At 25.9% G+C, this 21,910-nt stretch overlaps 2 protein-coding genes across 5 annotated transcripts; one reads left to right on the top strand and one right to left on the bottom strand.

The window, feature by feature from the left end:
• The first annotated feature begins 248 nt into the window (after positions 1–248).
• LOC114129934 (disks large 1 tumor suppressor protein) lies at positions 249–5,829 on the top strand. 2 transcript variants are annotated; one of them, XM_050201733.1, is made up of 6 exons: positions 249–839; positions 965–1,250; positions 1,444–1,715; positions 2,469–3,103; positions 3,185–3,701; positions 5,116–5,829. In XM_050201733.1, the coding sequence occupies exons 2-6, from the start codon at positions 1,064–1,066 to the stop codon at positions 5,710–5,712; spliced, it is 2,208 nt and encodes a 735-aa protein (XP_050057690.1). In that variant the 5' UTR covers positions 249–839; positions 965–1,063; the 3' UTR covers positions 5,713–5,829. The 2 variants fall into 2 exon arrangements, with proteins under 2 accessions (XP_050057690.1, XP_027850607.1); XM_027994806.2 differs by having other exon boundaries at positions 249–1,250.
• Positions 5,429–17,411, bottom strand: LOC114129948 (uncharacterized). 3 transcript variants are annotated; one of them, XR_007604428.1, is made up of 19 exons: positions 16,783–17,411; positions 15,911–16,086; positions 15,404–15,542; positions 14,445–14,519; positions 14,158–14,252; positions 13,223–13,419; positions 12,856–13,055; positions 12,527–12,652; positions 12,234–12,342; positions 11,868–12,062; positions 11,008–11,198; positions 10,818–10,937; positions 10,519–10,654; positions 10,214–10,441; positions 8,912–9,108; positions 8,727–8,837; positions 8,532–8,658; positions 8,354–8,459; positions 5,429–5,569 (listed from the first exon to the last, which is right to left on the bottom strand). XR_007604428.1 is itself a non-coding variant. In XM_050201731.1 (18 exons), the coding sequence occupies exons 1-18, from the start codon at positions 16,849–16,851 to the stop codon at positions 8,449–8,451; spliced, it is 2,502 nt and encodes an 833-aa protein (XP_050057688.1). In that variant the 5' UTR covers positions 16,852–17,411; the 3' UTR covers positions 7,580–8,448. The 3 variants fall into 3 exon arrangements, 2 of the variants coding, with proteins under 2 accessions (XP_050057688.1, XP_050057689.1); XM_050201731.1 differs by lacking the exon at positions 5,429–5,569 and having other exon boundaries at positions 7,580–8,459; XM_050201732.1 differs by lacking the exons at positions 5,429–5,569; positions 16,783–17,411 and adding an exon at positions 15,608–15,725 and having other exon boundaries at positions 7,580–8,459; positions 15,911–16,044.
• Between the last annotated feature and the right edge of the window lie 4,499 nt (positions 17,412–21,910).

The following is a 21,910-nucleotide window of genomic DNA, read 5'->3' as shown; positions in this document are numbered from 1 at the left end:
TAAGAAAACGCTGACACAAGGGTGAAATGAGAGTAGATACTCGACTTTAGCCAAAATTGCAAAAAATAACGGTAGAAATTCTGCCGGACAAATATTCGATACGAATATTATTTAATTAGGTACACTAATGTATCGTGTACAGTCGTGATAGTAATACCCCTACGTCAGTCGAGCATGTTTTACATTGTAATTACAAACTAATAATACGTAAGCATTACAAATTACAATAGTTTCAATCGCTGTTCACAACCGACGGCCGCGTAAGGCATAGGTATTCGTATTGTATACGTTTACAGCAGTTTTGGTAACCACTGGTCTAACAATTGTTTTCGTTCGGTCGTGGAATTCATATGTGTGTGTGCGTATGTATGTGTTGTGCGTGCGTGCGTCTTTGCGTGTATGTGTGAGTGTGTGTATACTATACTCTTAAATAAAACAATTTTCTCGCGATAATTAAAACATTCCACTGGACTTCAACCGACGACTACTGTGTACTGGAGCCTGGAGGCGAATATCGAAAAGCTCAGAAAAATTACAATTATCGCTAGCCATTTAAATATTATCATTTTATTTGCTTTTTTACAACTACACTTTTTAGTTTTCGGTTCCCCGTCAACAGTAGTCGGTAATATAAAGCAGTGTGCACTGAGCAGCTGCAGTGGTGGTCAGTCGTGGTCGTCATCTCCGCCCAGCAAAACGGTAGCAGCGCCAGTGAAAAGATATCAACTGTAGAATATTAATATCATCATCATTCATCGTCCTCACTCGTCGCGCCCGTTAACAGACGTGCACGCGCAACGCTCGGTGTCCGCGTACCGTCCGATAACGAAATAGGGTAGGTAGGCGGTGACTCGTTAGCGAGTGTGAGTTCGTACGTGTGTGCGTGTGTGCGTGTACAAGTGCGGTGTCGTAAAAAATATAAATATACATAAAAAAAAAACAACTGATTTCCTAAAATAGGTAGGTCGGACGTCAACGTTTTCTGTGGCTCGTGCAACAGTGCCGACTCCCGTCCTCCGCCCGCCCCGCTTGTCATCCGACTGATGTCCGGGTGCTGGACGCTATGAAAGAACTCAACCGGTCGTCATCCACCAAAAAGAAACCGATCAACAATTCGAATGGTATGATCAGAAAAGTGTCGTCGCTGTTTAGTCTGGACGGCCAGATGAACGGCAACGCCAAACCCGAATGGATTGTGGACGAGATAGCCTTGGAAAGAGGTGACTCAGGACTGGGCTTCAGCATTGCTGGTATGTTTTTTGAGTTTTTCTTTCATTAACATTAAGTAGGTACAGGTAATAACCCGGTTTGATTAATTATGCCCCGATGAATAGTAAGTATTGTGTATAATATATGGAATGCAGCTGCCACCGAGTTTTTGCTAATGTGAGAGGTGACAGATTAGCTTATGTTTGTGTTTTTTTTTTTTTTTCATGCGTCCAGGAGGTACAGACAATCCTCAAACTGATGACGATACGTCCATATTTATTACCAAAATAATCCCTGGTGGTACAGCCTATCGAGATGGTCGGTTGTGTGTCAACGATATCATCACCAAAGTCAATGATACGCCTGTTGTTGGAGTCCCTCATTCAACTGCAGTAGATGCACTCAAACGAGCGGGACATAGAGTTACTTTATGTGTCAAACGCAAGAAAAATGTGCTGCCCTTGGGGCCAAATGTTTTAGAAATAGAACTCAGCAAAGGCACCAAGGTATATCTATCGTCATTTATGTCTTATTATAGTTGAACAATTTTGATTTTTCAATATAATAATGTAGATAGAAATGCTAATAACAATATATATATAATATATATTTTCTTTTCAATAAATTAATTAGTGTTATTTAAATTGACGTATTTTGTTTGATGAGTGATGATAAAATGTTCTAAGAATTCATTGATCCATATTATATTCTCACTAAAGCAACTACTTTAGTTTGTCATTCTCTATGTGGTATCAAATATTTTATTAAACTTTTTTCCGTTGACAATAATTGTACATATTGTACAAATAATTTATTGGTTGTTCCAAAAACCTTTCTGTAACCATAACAACTGATATGTTGACATTGAATAAATAACAAAATCATGTCCCAATAAAAATAAAAATTATATTTATTTATTTTACCATTGGCTATTATTGATTAATTTAGCTATATACTTAGTATCATCATATTTTTTTGATTGTTTTAAATTTAGGTATCAAATATATATTGGTTAATCTGGGGTTAATCTGACGTTTGATTTTCATTGAATATATTTATATATTACAATCATTACTACCTAGAACATAGAATTTAATCCTAATTATTTCTAATTAGTATTTGGCACTTAGCATTGACATTTTACATAAACTATTGTATTATCAAGTAAATTTTATGTCTTCTTTTAAAATGTTAAATTAATATTAGTTTGTACCTAGGTATATGGTAGTTTTAAATAATGAAGATTATATTTTTTTTAGGGATTGGGATTTAGTATTGCGGGTGGTATTGGCAATCAACACATACCTGGTGATAATGGAATTTTTGTTACTAAAATAATGGATGGTGGTGCTGCCCAAGTAGATGGTAGAATATTGGTTGGTGATAAACTAGTTGCAGTCAAGAACACTCTTCTTGGTGACCGTAATTTAGAAAATGTTACACACGAAGAAGCTGTATGGACATTAAAAAATACCCGTGAAAAAGTGGTATTAGTCATTGGTAAAACTGAACCAATTACATATACCGATTCTGCGCCATCACCAATCATCGTTGATACCATTCCAAATTCTTATTCTACTGACACATTAAATACTGTAAAAAGTTATGAAAGCTTACCAAATTATGATGTAAGAACAGTAGTTTTACATAAAGGTTCAGGGGGCTTGGGATTTAACATTGTTGGTGGTGAAGACGGAGAAGGTATATTTATATCATTCATTCTTGCTGGTGGTCCAGCCGATCAAACAGGACAATTGAAAAGAGGAGATACTATTCTAAAAGTAAATGAAGTTGATTTGAATAATGCAACACACGAAGAAGCAGCTGATGCCCTTAAAAATGCTGGACAAACCGTTTTATTAACAGTTCAACATCGACCCAAAGATTATAACAGGTACTTAAAAACAACTAAAAAAATAGGCTTGTTACATATTTTAAAATTTTTATGTTATTAGTAATATGTATTTATTTTTAGATTTGAAGCTAAAATTCATGAACTAAAATCTCAACTTGCTGCTTCTTGTGGTACATTGATGCGCACTACTCAGAAAAAAACTTTGTATGTCCGCACCCTATTTGATTATGATCCATCCAGTGATGATGGTCTTCCTAGTATTGGACTACCATTCAAATATGGTGCTATTCTTCATGTGACTAATGCAAGTGATGATGAATGGTGGCAAGCACGAAAAGTCTTAGCTACTGGTCGAGAAGAGGGTATTGGTATTATACCTTCGAAACGCAGGTGGGAGCGAAAACAAAAAGCCCGTGATAGATCTGTTAAGTTTCGAGGAAATGAAAGCAAAAGTTTGGATCGGTTATCGACATTAGAAAGAAAAAAAAAATCAATGACTTTTAGTAGAAGATTTCCATGGGTACGAAGAGGCAAAGATGGGAAGTATGAGAATGGCCTTGATGATATGGTATTGCAAAGGCAATCTAGAGAAAATATATGTGAAAAAATTGAAGAAACTCCTTCTTATGAAGCAGTGGTATGTATTATCAAATGTTAATTACTAATTTAAAGGTATGATATATGAGAATAGTATGATATTTAAGGCCTAGAAGTTGCATATTTTTTTACAAGCTCTCAGTTATAGATGACTAAAAAAAATATAACAAATTTATGTATATTTGAATATATTATGTCAATTTTAGAAAAAAAAACATGCATAGGTACTATTAATATTTTCATTTCATAACTACTATAATTTAATATACAACTATACAAATATTAAAACATATTTTTATTAATAATATTTTTGAAATTAACATTGGCTACTAATAACAATTTTTCAAATATTTAATAAAATAATTTGTATAATAGTAATATATTAATAAAAATAATAATACAAATAGGTACAACAATGTAACAAATACATATTAAGCTATAATTTTTTTTTCTATTTTAAATCTCATAATTTTCAAGCCTTTATGATTACCTACTAATTAGGTACTAATTAAATAAATGTTTACATTCTAAGGATATAAAAATTTCTTCTAGTTTGTTAATACAAATTGCAAATAAAATCTGCTTATTAAGTATTAAAATATAAGAAAATTTAGTTTAACGTAATTTGTAGAATTTTATTTTTTATTGAGTTGTCTGTCCCTGGACGAAAATGATATTGCTATCCGGCATTTTTTTCTGTTTAAAAAATAATTACTATGAAAATATGTATGACTAATAAATATGTTATTATCATTCATGATAATGTATAATTAACTATTAAACATTATCAATAATTCCTTGACATTAAATTTGTTTAAATTTTTTTCTGAAATATTAATTTCATAAAATGTTCCACTTAGATAATAATTATTGAAATAGTTCAATTTTAACATTTAATGCCCAACTGACATATTAATCATTGATTATATTATTATACTATTATACTTTTTACGTGAAAAAAATATCAAATTATGTGACTATTCGTCAGCAATTAACAATTTTTAATTACTTATAATATATAAAGTAAATAGTTCACTTCAATCATTTCTATTGAATATAGTAAATATAACAATCAATTTCAATATATTTATTTAGGAACTTGGAAATGAATTTTAGATTCTGGGCTAAAAAATAAATGTACTTACCTCGGATTTATTCATTTATTTATTTTGTTAAAATTCAAAAATTAAAATGAATACCCATAGAAACTAGAATATTTATTAAAATTTACAAATGAAATTTGATATTGATATAGGCTGAAAGACTCAGAATTATTTTTAAATGCAATTATATATCTTTGAATTAAAATTTAACATAGGTACTCATTACAATGATCCACTCAATCTAATATATAACAGAGTAATACCAACTTGTCTACCTTTATTTTTGAATTTATTGTTTGTGATTGTATTGTATTAAGTAATTAGATACTAATATCAAATTATATTTTATAGGTTCGACTTCAAATCTCCTATGCACGACCTGTCATTATACTTGGTCCATTAAAGGATAAAATAAACGATGACCTAATTTCAGAGTATCCAGAACGTTTTAGTTCATGTGTTCCTCACACAACTCGTGAAATAAGACCAGATGAAGTTGATGGTCGTGATTATCATTTTGTAAAATCTCGTGAACAAATGGACCTTGACATCCAAAATCATTTGTTCATTGAAGCTGGGCAATTCAATGGCAACCTATATGGTACATCCGTTTCATCTGTCCGTCATGTAGCTGAATCGGGTAAACATTGTATACTCGATGTAAGTGGTAATGCTATTAAACGACTTCAAGTTGCCGGATTGCATTCTATAGCAATATTCTTCAAGCCAAAGAGTGTAGAAGCTTTAATGGAAATGTGCAAGCGTATGAGCGAAGCAGAAGCGAGAAAACACGTGGAACGAGCAGCTAAAATAGAACAAGAATTTGGTGATCAATTTACGGGTATAGTACAAGGTGATACATATGAAGAAGTGTATGATAATGTAAAAGCAATGATCGAAAAAAATTCTGGTAGACACATTTGGGTATCTTCTAAAGAGAAATTATAAACGATAAAACTAATTGTAATATTTTAGACAGATTTATAACAAAAGAAATAATTGACGCTTACTTGTTATCAGGAGTACAATTTTTGTGTACTTTCATCAATTGTTTTTTGTTCGTCATTAATTGTTATGTTTCTATTATGTTAATGAATTTTATTGAACTCTGCATTTAATTTTGTAGAATAACTTAAGCATTCTAAATAAATATTATGGTGGGTGGGTGTAAAAAAATCTAGCTTAAATTGTCCGTATTTTTCCCCCTTTTTTGGCAACTATTTTAATTATTGATTGAAGTATAGTCTAGTCTTAATTCTGTACTTGTTCCAATTTCTAATTAAAAATTAATTATTGTTAATATCTATCATTTATCATAAACGCAAAAGCCGTGCCAAAGTTCCTTTAATCAAATTTAAGTTTAAATATATAGTAAAAGATATATATATTATGTGCAATTAGAACTAAATCAAATTCCTGCTCAATTTCTATTTTCTTATTAAGTATAAACATCTTTTTTTTTTCATTTATTAATATTTATTTTCCTTATCAATTGTATTATTTCTAAACTTAATTTTGTTACATTAATCACGTGTCTAACATGTAGTAGTGCCTTTTAGTTATTATTTATTTAAATATTTAAATTATTAATATTAACTAATGAATTATTAACAAATTAATTTATTGTACGTTAACTATATGTATATGTGCTTTATAACAGAATGCACCTCAACACAAAACTTGTTGAAACAAATATAATTTATGTATTATGTATTATTATTATTATTATTATTATTATTATTTTCTCAATGTTGTACTTATTTTAAGCAATCAAATAACTATATTTTTATTATTGTAATCTTGCATATTCAAATATATATTTTTGTGTATTTTATGAACTAATCTCATTTAAAAAAATATGTTTATATTGTATTATTGTTTTTTATTATTATTATTATTATTATTATTATTATTATTGTGAAACAGAAACAAAATATTATTTTGTTAAAACGATGTATTAAACAGTATTTAAAATTGTTTTAGGTTATTTTTAGTACATACAAGAAAAATTAATAATTTCAATCCTTTTAGGCTATATTTTTACTAATTAATGTGGATTTTATTCTTGTATAAAGTACAATAACCCTATGAAAAATATTTGTAAATTTATTTTCGGATAATTCCTTCAGTTTTTGATTTTTGTGAAGTATTGTAATCTCATGTGTTCAATAATGTAATGATTAAATAGTATTATTTAAATTACTTCACATCTTGCATAAAAAAATTTAATTACAATTTTATTATTATTTATTTTTATTATGACAATGGATTTATAAATTTGGTGCTTCAATATGTTATTCTCAATTTTTTTTCAAATAGAATTACAATATTATATTATAGTTGATTAAATTTGAATTTTGTATAAGTTATGTATATCAGCATAATATTGTAATAATCAACAATATTACATCTGAAATTGATAATGCATAACCAAATATTGTTACTCCCAATCACTGTCTCAATATTATTGTATGATATTCTAATTTGATATATTTATTTATGTACCTATATAAGTTATGCATTTAAAAAATACACAGAAATACTATTGAAATTAATGCTGTAGTTAAAATTTACAATTTATCTATGTACATTATATTATTATAGAAAAATAATAAATATTTAATTTTTTAGCAAAAACACTGTTTTTATGTTTCTATATTTATAACTGTTCAACTGCTGTTGTTGAATAACCTATACAAAATAATTATATCTCAACATGTAATTGTTAAAAAAATTTCTTATAAATGTCTTTAAAACGCGAGGTCAATAGTACTGCTGATTGAAAAAAACATAAGTAAATAAATAATAAACAATATTAAAAATAATTAGTTCTTTATATTTGGATTGATAAAAAAAAAAAGTTAAATGATATTAAAATATTATACCTATACTTTGCCCAGCAAGAGTACAAGCTGTAGCCCAACAAAAATTGGTTCTGCACGACCCTACACAACACTGCTACATAATGGGACTGTTCTCAACAGTTGTTGTAAAGTACTTGAGTTAAAGTATTCTAATACTTTTTTAGTACTCAAATATGTATTTTAATAATTTTTTCAAGATTAATATTTGTATCTGTGCTTAAATATTTTTAAAAAGTATATATTTTACAAAACTAGGTTTCAATAACAGGGTGAGTAGAATCGGAGTGTTTTCTTGCTGGACAGAGTATATAATTGTATAATTACTATTTACAATCAAAGTAATAGGTAATGCAATTATTTTTTTTAGACAATATTGTTTTTAATAAAACAATGTGATATAAATAGATAACCTACATAATGGCTACATGGTAACTAAATTATATAGACAATAATATCAAAATGTCGGTCTTTAATTCTCTCTCTCTCTTTTAGTTTATTTATTTTATGTTGTTTACCCTATCTGAATTTAAATCTACTATAATCGTAGGATCATAGGCGAAACTAGACAATTTAATTAGAACAGGCCAAGTGACAAATATGAAAAAAAAAATTCTAAGTTTTTAAACTTTATTTTAAATTCTACTAATTACTAAGTCAGTATTATGATACTATGATATCCATAATCTAGTTTCGCCTATGCATAGGATTAAATTAATTAAAATTACATAATTTATTTTGCTGTCTTATCCAATATCCATTACATATTAATTTGTACTTTATTGTTCCGTTAGTTAAAATACTTGGTGATTTCATAGATTCTTCAACTTGTGACTAAACAAAAAAATCATTAATTAAATTATAAATAGTTTATACAAGCTTTTTGAATATTAATGATACAATTACTTTCTAATAAGGATGATGGCGATTCATTGGATAATAGTTTTAAAACTTCATTGTTAATATTAAGACCATTCGAAATGACTTTTAAAACACAATTGTCCAATCCTTTTTCATCAGATTCATTAAACTCCTGTAAAAATGAAAAAATAAACGATTTTAATAAAAAGAAATATATATATATTAAATTTAATTGTTTACCATTGATAATTGTATTTCGTGTGTAGCTAAATGATCAAACATATTAATTATTTCTTCATTTGGTGTTTTATCAAGTGAAATATCAATTCCAATTTGTATAGCATTTCCAGGCTGAAACATATATTTAAAAATAATATAGAAATAATAAAAAAAAAAAAACATTATAATAACCAATTAAAATCTACCTGTTTTTTTAAATTATCTGAAAGCTCAAATATATTACATAATTCAGCCATTTCTATATCACCATAGTCAATATATAAAACACGGAAACAATTTTTACCTTCAGCACTAAGAATTTTAGCTCTATAATATGATTTGTATGCCGGTGAAAAAACTTTAACAATGTCTCCTAAAACTGGATTCGCATTTACTTCACTATCTAAAATTAACCAGCAATTTATTAATATTCAAAAATGTATTACAGATCCTTTAGTTTTCTTTATAGCAGTTTAACCATTGATATTAAAGTTGGGGATTTGTCATTTTATATAAATCTATGAGTATATACAACTAATATCATTGTTAACCGCAACATAATATTATATCTAGAGCTTGGATTTATATGTAAATAAATATTTTTACTGTGATTTGATAAATTAATTTAAGTAAGTGATAAATTTGTTTCAATGGATTTCTAATTAAATGAACTATATTTTATTTTACATATTTTACCATAAGTACAAATTTTTACATATTTCTCAATAATTCCATTTTTTCCATCATATTTCGACAATTTATTTATTTTTGATTTATTCATAATAATTAATTATATAGGTACAACTATATTTTTCAATACAGACAATTTCCCATATTTCCAAAAGTACAAAATATTCGTAGTAACAAATGTTCGACATTTATGAACTCGTCGAACTCGATAAACGGTAGATAATGATTAAAAATTTAAAAATGCATGTTATCATAAATTGATATTTTATAATTTTTAATAATTTTACTATATAAAATATAATTTGTTTTATTAGGAACTCATATGTATGTATCATATAATTAAATATTAATAAATAAATCAAATTAGTAAAATACGTATTTTGATAGTATAAATAATATATATAAATCCGAGCTCTATTTATATTTCTTTTTAACCAAGTTTAAATATTATTATTTTTTTATCGCTCAGAAGGTACTGTGCAAGTGAAAATCATTGTTTCTTTCCGTTATATTGGACTTAAAATAATGTATGTTTAATAGGAACGCTGTTGTGCCCAAATTATTTAATATAAATGGTTAAAACCTCGGTTAAAACATATCAAACATATAGCACAATTTATGTCCATGTAACCATTTAAACTTTAAAATTGAAATATTGACATCGTTTCTTCAAATTTTAGTTATTATTATTATGTTAGTAGATACACTCAAAATCAGATTTATATCTGAACAAGTTCAACAGTTATTTTTATTACAATATATTTCATTTCAGTAATTTTTAATAATTACTATAAAATAAATATAAATAATTTACAAACCTGAACTGTGGTGCATATCCTTAAACATACTATTTATATCATTATTAGTATAAAAGTTACCATCAAAATCATTACCAGCTTTACATATATAAATGTCTTTAAAATTTTTAAAATAGGTAATTATACAATAATCTCCATTTTTTAATTTGACATTTTCAAAATCGTCAATTTTCAAATTTTTTTTGAATTCATTAATTACTTCATCGTTTACATTACAATTTGACATTTCTAATAAAATAAAAACAAATTTACATTTTATATTTTAAATTTGGTTTGAAAATCTTAAGATAAAAATGTTGACTCACCATTACATATAAACGATGGTGTACCCTTGATACTTCTAAAAAATTCAGTGAAAATACTTTCAGAATTGTCTGTTCTTTTTAAAATTACACATTTTTTTGAATATTTATACTGACTTGAATCATTTTGAACCCACTTCTGGAACATTAATTAAACTAATTTAGTTTACTAAATAATAATTTTTTTTTTATATATATATTATAAAATGTATATTGTATAAATACAAAAATAGGTATTTACAATTTGAATCAACTTATTATCATTATTTGTATATATGTTTACTTTTATGAAAATAACGTACCACCAATAAAGGAATGTTTTCAATACTTTTAATATATGATATCAATAAATCTTTATCTCCTGTGTTGGCATTTATTTTAAGAAGATCATAAACTTTAAGTCGTATTGATAATCTGGGGATCTGCCACATAAACATAATACAAAATATTATTTTTTCAATACATAAAATAGCATATAGTTTAAAATCAAACCTTCATTAAATCGTTTGATAACTCATAAATGGAATTGGGTTTAACAAAATTATAAGCACCGGTGTCAATATTGATAACAGAAATTGAATTGTATTTACTAAGTTTCATTTGTATTTTTGCTCGATATGTAGAATTTCCTGAAATAACTTTAACAATATCTCCTTCATTGAAATCTGTTTTGAGTATGGAATCTGCTCAAAATAAAAGTTAAAATTGTAAAATGTAAATTTTTTTACTTATAGGTAACACATTTTAAGTAATAAATTAAAAAGAAGAAAGTGGTAGAATGTGATAAACTACCAGTTATTAGTTAAGAATGGATGATGTTAGATAACTTATAACACATAAAGTGGTTAACAAGTTGCTTAAATGGAAAAGGAAATGCCAGAGGACTAGAGAAAGTTTTTTGGTAATTATATTTAAAACAAGGTTAAAACAAAATAAAGAGTAAGTATAACAGAGACTAAGAAACGTGAATGCTAAAATTGATGTATAGAGTAACTTGAGAGGTATAAGAAATTATTTTGTGAAAGTTAGTGTAGAATTAATGTTATCAATTGTAAATAAAATTATCCTTATAATAGATCAAGTTGGTTTGGTCTTGTTACGACAGAAAGTAACTTGGAGTTAGTAGCTATGGAAGTAAATGTAGAAAAAAATAGAGTAAGAAAAAACTTAAGATGAAATGAATAAAATTAATAAAGAATGATTCACAAATAGGAAAGAACAAAAAAAAAAAAAAAGATAGGGACAGAGCTCTTTGAAAGTATAGGATTGATTGATCCCATGTATAGTTGAGAGTGAATGATGAAGAAAAAGAAACAGAGGAGATAAACAACAAACATTTTAAGTTAACTTACTTTTGTCTTGAGTAATATTGAATGTTATTTCATTAAATAATTTTATATCTTTTATAACATAAACAATATTATGTGGTTGGAAACTTTTTAAATAAACAATATCATTATTATTTAATTTTCTTCCAAGATTAATATCATCATGATGGTTATTGTTTATTTTAAAATGTGTGTGCAATGATTTTTGACATTCAATTTCTAGATATAAAAAAATATATATAATAGATTAAACATAATATATATAATAATATATAATATACAATTGTAACTGCAACATATTGTATAACTTTTATTAACAAAAAATGTACCCAAACTTATTTTCATATTGTTAAGACTAATGTATGTGTACATATATTACAAAGCTATTACCTGATAATTCATTAAAGCAATTTTTTATAAAATCGTTAATATACAATCCATTTTCAATTTCTTTAAATTTTACATTTTGTAAGTAATTTTCAGGAGTTTCATCAAATTCCTATGTAATAAATTCTTAAATTATGATTTTATAAAAATATTTGCACATGCATTTGTATATGCTATTTGTATTATACAAATAATTAAACTATCAATACACATCTTACAAAACATTTTAAATTGAATTATAAATTCAAAAAATAAAAATGTTTTTATATACATTATATTATATGAACATTACTTACAATTTGGAATATTTTTTTATTTTTAATGAATATTTCAAATAATTCTTTTATTTTTTCATGTGCTCTCAATGAATTGTTTTCAACAGGTACTAAATCACTAATTCCGACTTTAATAATTAAACCAGGCTAAAATAAAAATAAAATAATTTAAAATTTATGAAACTCTAATAATATAACAATTTAATAAAATAAATAATAACATTATTGTTCAATAATTTTAAGTACCTAATGTCTTATAGGTTATTTTTTAATAGATCAATATTAGTAAGAAAAATACAAAATTACATATTGTATTATACTATAAAATAAAACTATAAAAATTTAAATACCTTGCAGCATAATTCTTGTGGCAATTCATATATTTCACTAGACATAATTGTTTCAATATTTCCGTAGTCAATAAAAAAGACATCATAACTATTTTGATCATTATTTTTTTTCAAAATTTTTGCTCTATAATAATCTTGTTTTTGGAATGAAAACACTTTGACAGTATCGCCCAAAATTGGATATTTTTTGAGTTTTTGATCTATAAAAAAAATTAAAATATTATGTATCTATTGTGTTTTATAAAATAAAAATTATAAACATGAAAAAAATTGTTACCTAATAAATATATGGTATTATTACTCAAAATTTACTAATTAAGAATACAATTTTATTTTATCAGTGAACCAATTTACGTTTTTAACTAACCTTTACAGTAAATTGTTTTTGATAAAACATCATCAACATCGCATAAAGTATAATTTTCATTTTCAATATTTTTCACAACTTTGCATACATAAATATTAGACAAATCATTAAACATTTGAATAAAACAATAATCTCCATTTATTAATGAAACATTTTTTTGCTCTTCCTGTCTAGCTGGACTATAAGTGATACATTTTCTAAAACATGGATTTAATATATAATATGTTAATTAAGAACTACTCTTCATCTAGCATAGGTTAGGCATATACAAGGGGGGACATGGGGGTCAGATCCCCCTCCCCATTGGCATTATTATTTTTTGTTTTTGCTTAGAATATTTAGTATGCACTATGCACTATAATGAAATATTTTGTTATATTATGAATTATGATCAATCGAGCTATTAAATTTCAACAATTTTGTCAAAACTGAATTCCATTATAATTGTATTTTGGTTTATTTATAGCAAAGTAATGTTTATTTGGTCGAAATGGCCAATGACGACTATGATTATTATAACAATACTTTATTATAGTTTATAGCTTATCTTATTGTATTTGATGTGAATTTTATATTAATTAAAATTATATTTATTGTTTATTCTTGTTAAATATTTTACTACTTAAGTAAAAAGTTTTGAGATTGAGAGGGTGAGGGATTTTCTAATTTACCCCTCCTATTAGACTATGTCATTTTCTATTTTTGATCCCTCCCCTTTCAGAAATAATGTCTACACCACTGTTAGTTACCTACATAGCAACAAATTATGAGTATAGAGGGACGGACAAAAATAATAAAGAAATACAACCTTTTATGAGTAAAAAGTTTGATAGTTTTAAGGTTCCTCATAAGTTTATATCATTACTAGTATAATTCTAAAAATATACCTGAAACTATGTAATAAAATGCATTTTTAAGGAGGTACTAATACTTACTTATTTTTTGTATCTAATTGATTTTTTTCATCTTCGTTATTCAACTTGATATTATTATAAAAAACATCAACAAGCACAATCCCTTCATGCAGCTTCTATAAATAATTATATTAAGAGGAAGCCACATCAACATTTATTTTCTCTTTTTATCTCTCACATATATAGGAACAAACATATTATGCGAAAGATAGACAGAGAAAACAAATGTTGGTGAGATGGCCCCTTTGGCACTTAATAATAAATTATAAAAAATAATATGGAATAAAAATACTATAAGACACACTTACGCTTTTAGGAAAATTCGGTTTTATAGTTAATTTTGTTGTTTTGGGTGTAAACTCCTGGAATTGGATTGGTAGAGCCTAGAATAAAATAATATTGTGTTACCTATTATTTAAAAAAAATTATTTAGTATTATTGATTTTTTTTTTTTTTTTGAATGTGGCATCCATGACTATTCAGTATACAGTGAAAATATAAAATTAATTTAATTTCCATATTTCAATAAGAACATTAACATAAATAATAATTTTCTATCGTCTATAAGTTGATGACATTCATACAGGTTATCAGGTTATGTCATCAATACAGAAAAATGTAAATATGAATTATAATTCAATATTAAAAGCTTATCATATGTACACAATTATATATTTATACTATTTCATACTATAATTGAGAACATTTTATGTTTGAAATTACACATTTCTATTCAATTAATTTATATTAGAAATAAACAATAAAAATATCAGTTTCCATTAAAAAATACAAATATAAAAACTTAAAATCAAATAGGTATTTTATTTTTAAATTTAAGCTTTAAGGCCAATAAATATTTTGACCCATATGTTGATGAAATTATATAAAAAAAATATTTAAATGATACAGATCATAATAATTTATATTTGAATGTAATCTGATGTATACAAATATTGAATGGAATATTTATTAAGGGTATACATTTATAATTTTATGGACAATTTTTAGTATTTTTCATAATTTTGATGGTTGTGATTCTAGTTTCTAACTTTGATTAATAGGTATATAGGATAAGTAATTAAGTAAAAGAAAAAAGTATAAAAAGGGAATGCAGTGTTGTACTTCTGTTGCCTGTACCTTAACCGTACCTGTTCATATAATATTTAAAAGCATATGCATAAAATTATAAAATAAAATAAATTTATTGAGAAAATTTAGTGTAAAATTGTATTAAATATAACGTTTAGTAATTCGGTATATGACTTACTAATTGTTCATACAACAAGAAGTATGGAAGAACAAACAAATTGTCTAATTTAGTTTGATAAAAACAACCAACATCAATTAACTCAATTCTTGTATCATTAAATTTGAATTCATTGTAATTTATCATTCTTCCTCTATACCTAAAAAAAAAGTCATTTCAAAATCAGTCATTTTTTATAAGCACCATAAGCAGATAATTGGTCACATTTGTAGAGGTGCTTAATATGTTTATCTTATCCATATAAACAAAATTTTTAGACACTTCAACTGTCTGGTATGGCTTGATTACATTTCAAAGGGGGGCTTAATCCTCCAATATCCGCCTATGATAAATACATTATGCAAGTGATCACTAATGTTTTTCAGTTTTATATTTATTGTTATACAGTTTTAATATATTTTTTATAATTTAAAGTATAATGTAAATATTTAATTGATATTAAATGTATTTAAAAAGTATATTCATTGCAAATAAAATAATTTAGTAATAATATAAATAATTAAGTACCAATTTTCATCTATTATAACAGCAACAATTTCCGAAGCCTTAAATTCTTTAACTTTTTCAAAGCAATCACCAAATACTGACATTTTATTCATATCTTCAAACTGTTTTATTTTTTTATCTTCAGTTGTAGCTATATATACACCATTTTCATTTGGTTCAAGTGAAATTAAGATTACCTAAAATCAAATACAATATAATTTATTTAAAAAAAAAAAAAAAAATGTTTAATGATTAATATTTATGATTCATGATATTTATTCAATCGTTTGAAAAAATAAAAATAAATGTAGGTACCAATCTATTGATAAGTAATATAATTATATTAATTTGTTTAAGTATATTTAAAATAAATTAATAACAGTCATTTAACAAGGAAAATTGTCCGTTTAATAATTTACAGTAGAAAAGGGGTTGCCATTTGAAAATAGAAGTATTTATCTCCACAAGATGCACTTTAAGTAGTAGGAAAAATCTTAAGAATTTTAATATGACCTTTAAGTATAGGTACTTAAAAATTCCAAAAATCAGATTGAGAAACATTGCATTATTGTCTATTGAAGAAGAAGAAAAGGAGTGAACGTACTCGGTGAATCATCCTGACCCAAATATAAATGTATTATGTATACCCAATGCTAAATGTTTATTAGGTATATACACATATCTTTAAATAATTGAATTTGTTTTATAATTAATAATATACCTATATGGTAATTTAGAGAAAAAATGTTTTTAAATAAGCATTGGACATTTCTTTTAAAAAATATTTACAATAATTGTTTGCTTCACACAAATGCACAATAGAGAATGTGAATTAAAATAGGTAATAATGTTAATTGTGATATGAATGTTCAACAGTTGAAATTTTAACATACTTCGGTCCAAGTGTTCAGAGGTAAGAATTCCAGAACTTGAGAAGATGTAAGAGGAGTCCGCCAATTCATTGTTATAACGTTTTCGTGCAACCACTTATTACACTAAAAATATTATGGTTGTTCTACTCGAGCCGTTATTTATACTAAATTATCACTTGACGATTAAATTTAATATATAATGACAGTCGAAAACAACAATAGGTACAATATTTATTTAACAGACTATACAAGAATGTGAAAAGACGTCAACCAACTATCCAACTGTTGTGAAATATTAAAATAATAAATTACAATACTATTATGAAAAACGATATACGATATATTATAAGGTATAATGAGGGTTAGAAATATGTGCAAGCTGCTTGAGCATGACACCATGACCCATGGGCCATGACTATAAAAATTTAAAATTTAAAAATTAAAAATTTACAAATGACAAAACCACAAAACACGTGACTTGATAACTTATTGGATATCAATTTTCTCAACAGCTGGTGGTAATCAACAAGTGTTTCCTCCAAAAGCGGTAACTCGTTTTAAATAAACTTGGTTAGGTTCGTAATCGGATGAAGACTTTTGAAACACCGCCAAACACCCTATTATTGTCTATTTAATACGATTATGAAATTAAAATGTTACTCAATTTCTGAGAGGTATTAACAGTTTTAGCCTTAGAGCCTAGGTAGAGGTTTAGTTGTTCATATGAGTGGGAGTATTGATTAAATGTATTTAATCAATGGTGTGAAATACAACCTGTCAAATACAGAGCCAGTGCAAGTTATTTTGCCGCCCTGGGCTAAATTATAAATTCCACTCTATTAAAACTAAACAAATGCTAAAATGCCACCAATGGGTATTTAAACAAAATTTCCCGCCATGGGCTATCGCCCAGGCCGCCCCTGGTCAAATACAACTTATCCCAATCATGGAAAAACATGAAAAATGTCATTTTTATAGAGACTCTAGCTAATACGTTCGCCGCAGACCAAAAGAAATCAAAGAGCATATATTTTTGCTTTTATTTTTTTTTACCTAATTTAGGCTTAACATTTAAATGCTTTTTTATTCGATGCAACACAAATTTTATTTTAAACTAACGGATGGAAAAAAATGTTTAAAACTATAAAAGGGATCCTAACCATTTTTTAAAATTATTTTTATTGTTTTTTTTACAAACAAAGAAAGTAAGTAGGTACCTGGGTACCAAATCACTAGGTATATGTAAAACAGCATTACAGTCATGTTGTACAGTAGTTGTCAAATACAACTAGCTCGTCATTAAGTAAATCACTTTACTATATATAATAATCTATAGGGCTAAAAGCTATAACCTATAAGCAATGCATTGCTTATTTGCATATAAAATCATTCTATTAAAAACGATTTTGAGCGAAGATGGTCTGCTAGCTGTACAATATTATGACATAACAATTGCGGACACTAATATTTCCCTTCACCGCTTTTTACGGACTTAGGATAAGCTACCAAGAAAATTGGTAGGTGGGGTTAAAAATATTTGTGTCAATTATTTTGCAAAAGAGCAATCGTTATTATTAAAATTATTGTGAATGTTTTTTTTTAATAGACTATAAAATATAGGCACCTACTCTACTAATTTCACCACTTGAATATTGTAACATTTTTTTGTTGATAAATGCCTCCAACTATTTTTTGCACGTTTTAAATTTAGTACAGCAGTATAATTCATTTTCGTATATTAGATACTAGTCTGTACTTCATTTAAGGCTTCAATAAATTGATATATGTATATATAGGGTAGATAACTGCGAATTGCGATAAGCCGATAAAACATACCAGTAAGTTTAGCATGAAAACTTTCACAAGCAATTGTGGTTTGGGAAATCAATGAATAAAATTCTGCTCAGTAGTGGGAAAGCGCGTTCATATTGTGCGAACTTCACATGAACGAGTTCAATTTTCAAGAAATGAATTTGAACGTGTACCTGCTACTAAGTTCTTATTTATTATGTTCTTAAAAGTTTTGGGTTTCCTCATTGACAATTTAATTTTCATGGGACATATTTATACACTTTTATATTTATAAAATAATTTAGTAATAATAATATAATATACTTTTTATTATTAGCAATTTTTATTTTTTAACACATTTTATTTAGTAGCTTTTTTATTCTTGATAATAATATAAACTAGTTTTTAGTTTATATATAAATGTATAATATATAACTAGTTCAACTATGAATTTGAACTTGAACAAGTTCATTTTTATTAAGAACTTTCAACTTTCCCATTACTGAATTTCTGCCCATATATTTCTGGAAGTTAATTACAGAATCTGTATTTATATAAACATATAGATCATAATAATATAGGTAATCTGTATAATTATGTACAGCAGTTGGCTTTGGCAGCGTAGACATAAAGTCATTTGTAAAACAATTATCCATTTCGTTAGGTGAAAAAAATGGTACCTATACCGAAAAATGTTTTTTCAATAACCAACTGTAGTAATTTCCTAACGTCCATAATCGTTATATCAAAAATAATATTTTGTAGGAATTTTTCCGCAATTAGTATGTAATATTTGTGTTGGCAATTGGGGCAATATTCGTATATTACCCTTTTAGGTTTTGTCCGCAACTCGCGTGGTTTTTGACATTTTGTCCGCAACTAGTGAATACCGCTAAAAATACTATGACGATTGTAGGTAATTACAACAAAGCCACAAAGGATTCACTGTTTAGGTGGATTAAGGTTTTTGAATCCCCAATGGCTATTATGAAATAGCAATTGTCTATTTTGGTATTTTTATTTTTATTAAATATTAAATATAAATCATTTAATACCTAAGTATTTAATTTAGAAAACTTTTTTTAGTTTTGATTGAAGCACATTTTTGTAACATATTATACTCTATAAATTTCTCATTATTTACACTCGTACACTAATAATAATATTAAATCCAAAGAAGGAATTTAAGAAGGATTACTACCTTTGCCTTGTCGATATAAATTATAACTAGGTATCAAATATGTTTTTTAAATTTAAATTTTTTTAAAAATAATAGGTACTATATTATTATACATTTTGAATAAATACCTACCACCTTACTGTAAAATAGACTGAATAGGTTCGTGGTATAAATAGGCAGGTATATTTTACCTATTAAGGTGTATAAATGAGGTAGGTAATTTATATAATTTGAAAATATTATTCAGCGTAAGTACCTATAATTGAATTCATAATATACCTACGTATAATTTTAAATTCTAATACAAACAATTTTTTAGAATTACCTATTCATAAATAAATTATGTAATTTGAAATTTCATTCAAATCTTAACATAAAATGTTTGTATTAAAATCTGTGTGCTAGGTGATTCTATTTTTTTTTTTTTTAGAGTTTTGGACTACTTCTATAAGTAACCTTGAATTAATTTTTCAAGTCTTTACTAGAAAAAATCAATATTTAAAAAATTGTTGACAAAATAATTTGCTAATTTTCATTAGGTAGGTAGTTACTTGCTTTCTTAAAGTTATACTTCTTAATGTAAGGTAATTAAAAAAATTATGCTATATTTTTTAACTATGCTTTTTAAGATGCTGGTTGTTGGTATTTGTATATTATGTTATGTGTTTGTTCTTTGGTTATATCTATAGATATATAGGTACCAAAATATATTATGATTTACCAACTTGTATTTAGTTAGATATATTCTTATACTATTATTCATATACTCTATATGTTATATTTTTATTTTTATTAAACTTTAAAAGGACGCCTGCAGTCCTGCTACCACTCAGTCTTAAAAACGCATAACGTGAGCACGTGGCAAACTGTAGGCATGTTATGAACTATGTCCTATGAAAAATCCAAGTACCAATCACTATTTTACTCACAGATATATAAAAATACTAGATAGACGACTCCCTATTCCTACAATGGAAAAATTATGAAGCCTACAAAATGGCGGAAATTCTCTTATCTAAGAGGTGAATGTTTACAAAATATATATTATGATAAAGTGATAAACCGTAATAATGTTATGGCGGGAAACAAAACTATTAAAAATCTATTAATAATATATAATTATAATAAATATAATTATTATCTTAAATTATATTATTATTTAGTTAATTAATAATATTATTTATTATAATAAACGAGAAATACAATGCAGATAAACATGTTTAATTAAAAAGTTTAAAGCTTATCCAATACACACATGCTTGAATTTGGTTGATCTGAGTTCATTTAATAAATTAACTAAATATAAAAATAAACGTTTATGTTCCTAAGTCATACTTCAACATAATAATGTAAACAAAGAGAAAGAACAAATAATTTAATTTAATATAAAAGAAAATAAACTAGGTGAAGGCTGGAATTTACTTGTATTAACTCTAAACATAGGGTGTAATTAAATCTGCAGCTCATACGTTTGACTAAAAGTTAAAATCTTAAACTCATGATTCATTAAATTAGTAAAATTCAATTTGCTTTTATTAAGAATGATTTGAATTTTTAGTTGTTACCCATGCCAAAATACAAATATTATAACCTATATGAATAAATCAATGATGCAAGACCAAAATAAATAATTATAATTATAATACCTAACATATTAAGGATAATATATGATATATAGATTGCTATATTATACATATTTTTATTATCATACCAATCTTTTAAAATATGATGCACAATGATTAGCTCTCTTAAACAAGTAGGCATCTAATTAATACATTTTAGTTTTTTTAGTAATGTGCCATAAGTAGTATTCTTTTTACAAAATGGTTTATTTTTGCTGTGTTTGGCAGTGCAACAGAAAAAGAGTTGCAAATAATGGTATCCATTTTTTTTCGTAAGTATCATTTTGAAAATTGTTTAAATAGAATGTATAGGTACATTATCTTTTGATTTTTAGTTTTCCTTTCTAAATAAAGAAATAACAAAAAACTGGATAGATGCAATATAAATAAAAGAATTTGTTCCTACAAAATATAGCAGAGTATGCAGTAAACATTTCACTCACTCAGATTTTAAAAATATTAGGGGGCAAAGTTTACACTTAAAAAACTGATGTAGTTCCATCAGTTTTTCTTCTAAAAATTGTTTGAATTGCAAAAATGTTTAATGTATACATAA

Source organism: Aphis gossypii, chromosome 2, assembly GCF_020184175.1.
Source record: "Aphis gossypii isolate Hap1 chromosome 2, ASM2018417v2, whole genome shotgun sequence".
NCBI classification, from domain to species: Eukaryota; Metazoa; Arthropoda; class Insecta; order Hemiptera; family Aphididae; genus Aphis; species Aphis gossypii.
This window is presented reverse-complemented; position numbering and strand designations above follow the sequence as displayed.

Bases quoted from the DNA above. Each gene is read 5' to 3' on its own strand.
- LOC114129948 (XM_050201731.1), bottom strand. From the start codon at position 16,851: ATGAATTGGCGGACTCCTCTTACATCTTCTCAAGTTCTGGAATTCTTA. The intron at 14,520-15,403 runs GTAAGTCATATA...ATTTTATTCTAG, and splicing joins TCTTGTTGTATGAACAATTA to GCTCTACCAATCCAATTCCA. The intron at 8,659-8,726 runs GTAAACAATTAA...TCATTTTTACAG, and splicing joins ACGAAATACAATTATCAATG to GAGTTTAATGAATCTGATGA.
- LOC114129934 (XM_050201733.1), top strand. From the start codon at position 1,064: ATGAAAGAACTCAACCGGTCGTCATCCACCAAAAAGAAACCGATCAAC. The intron at 3,104-3,184 runs GTACTTAAAAAC...ATTTATTTTTAG, and splicing joins CGACCCAAAGATTATAACAG to ATTTGAAGCTAAAATTCATG. The intron at 3,702-5,115 runs GTATGTATTATC...TATATTTTATAG, and splicing joins CTCCTTCTTATGAAGCAGTG to GTTCGACTTCAAATCTCCTA.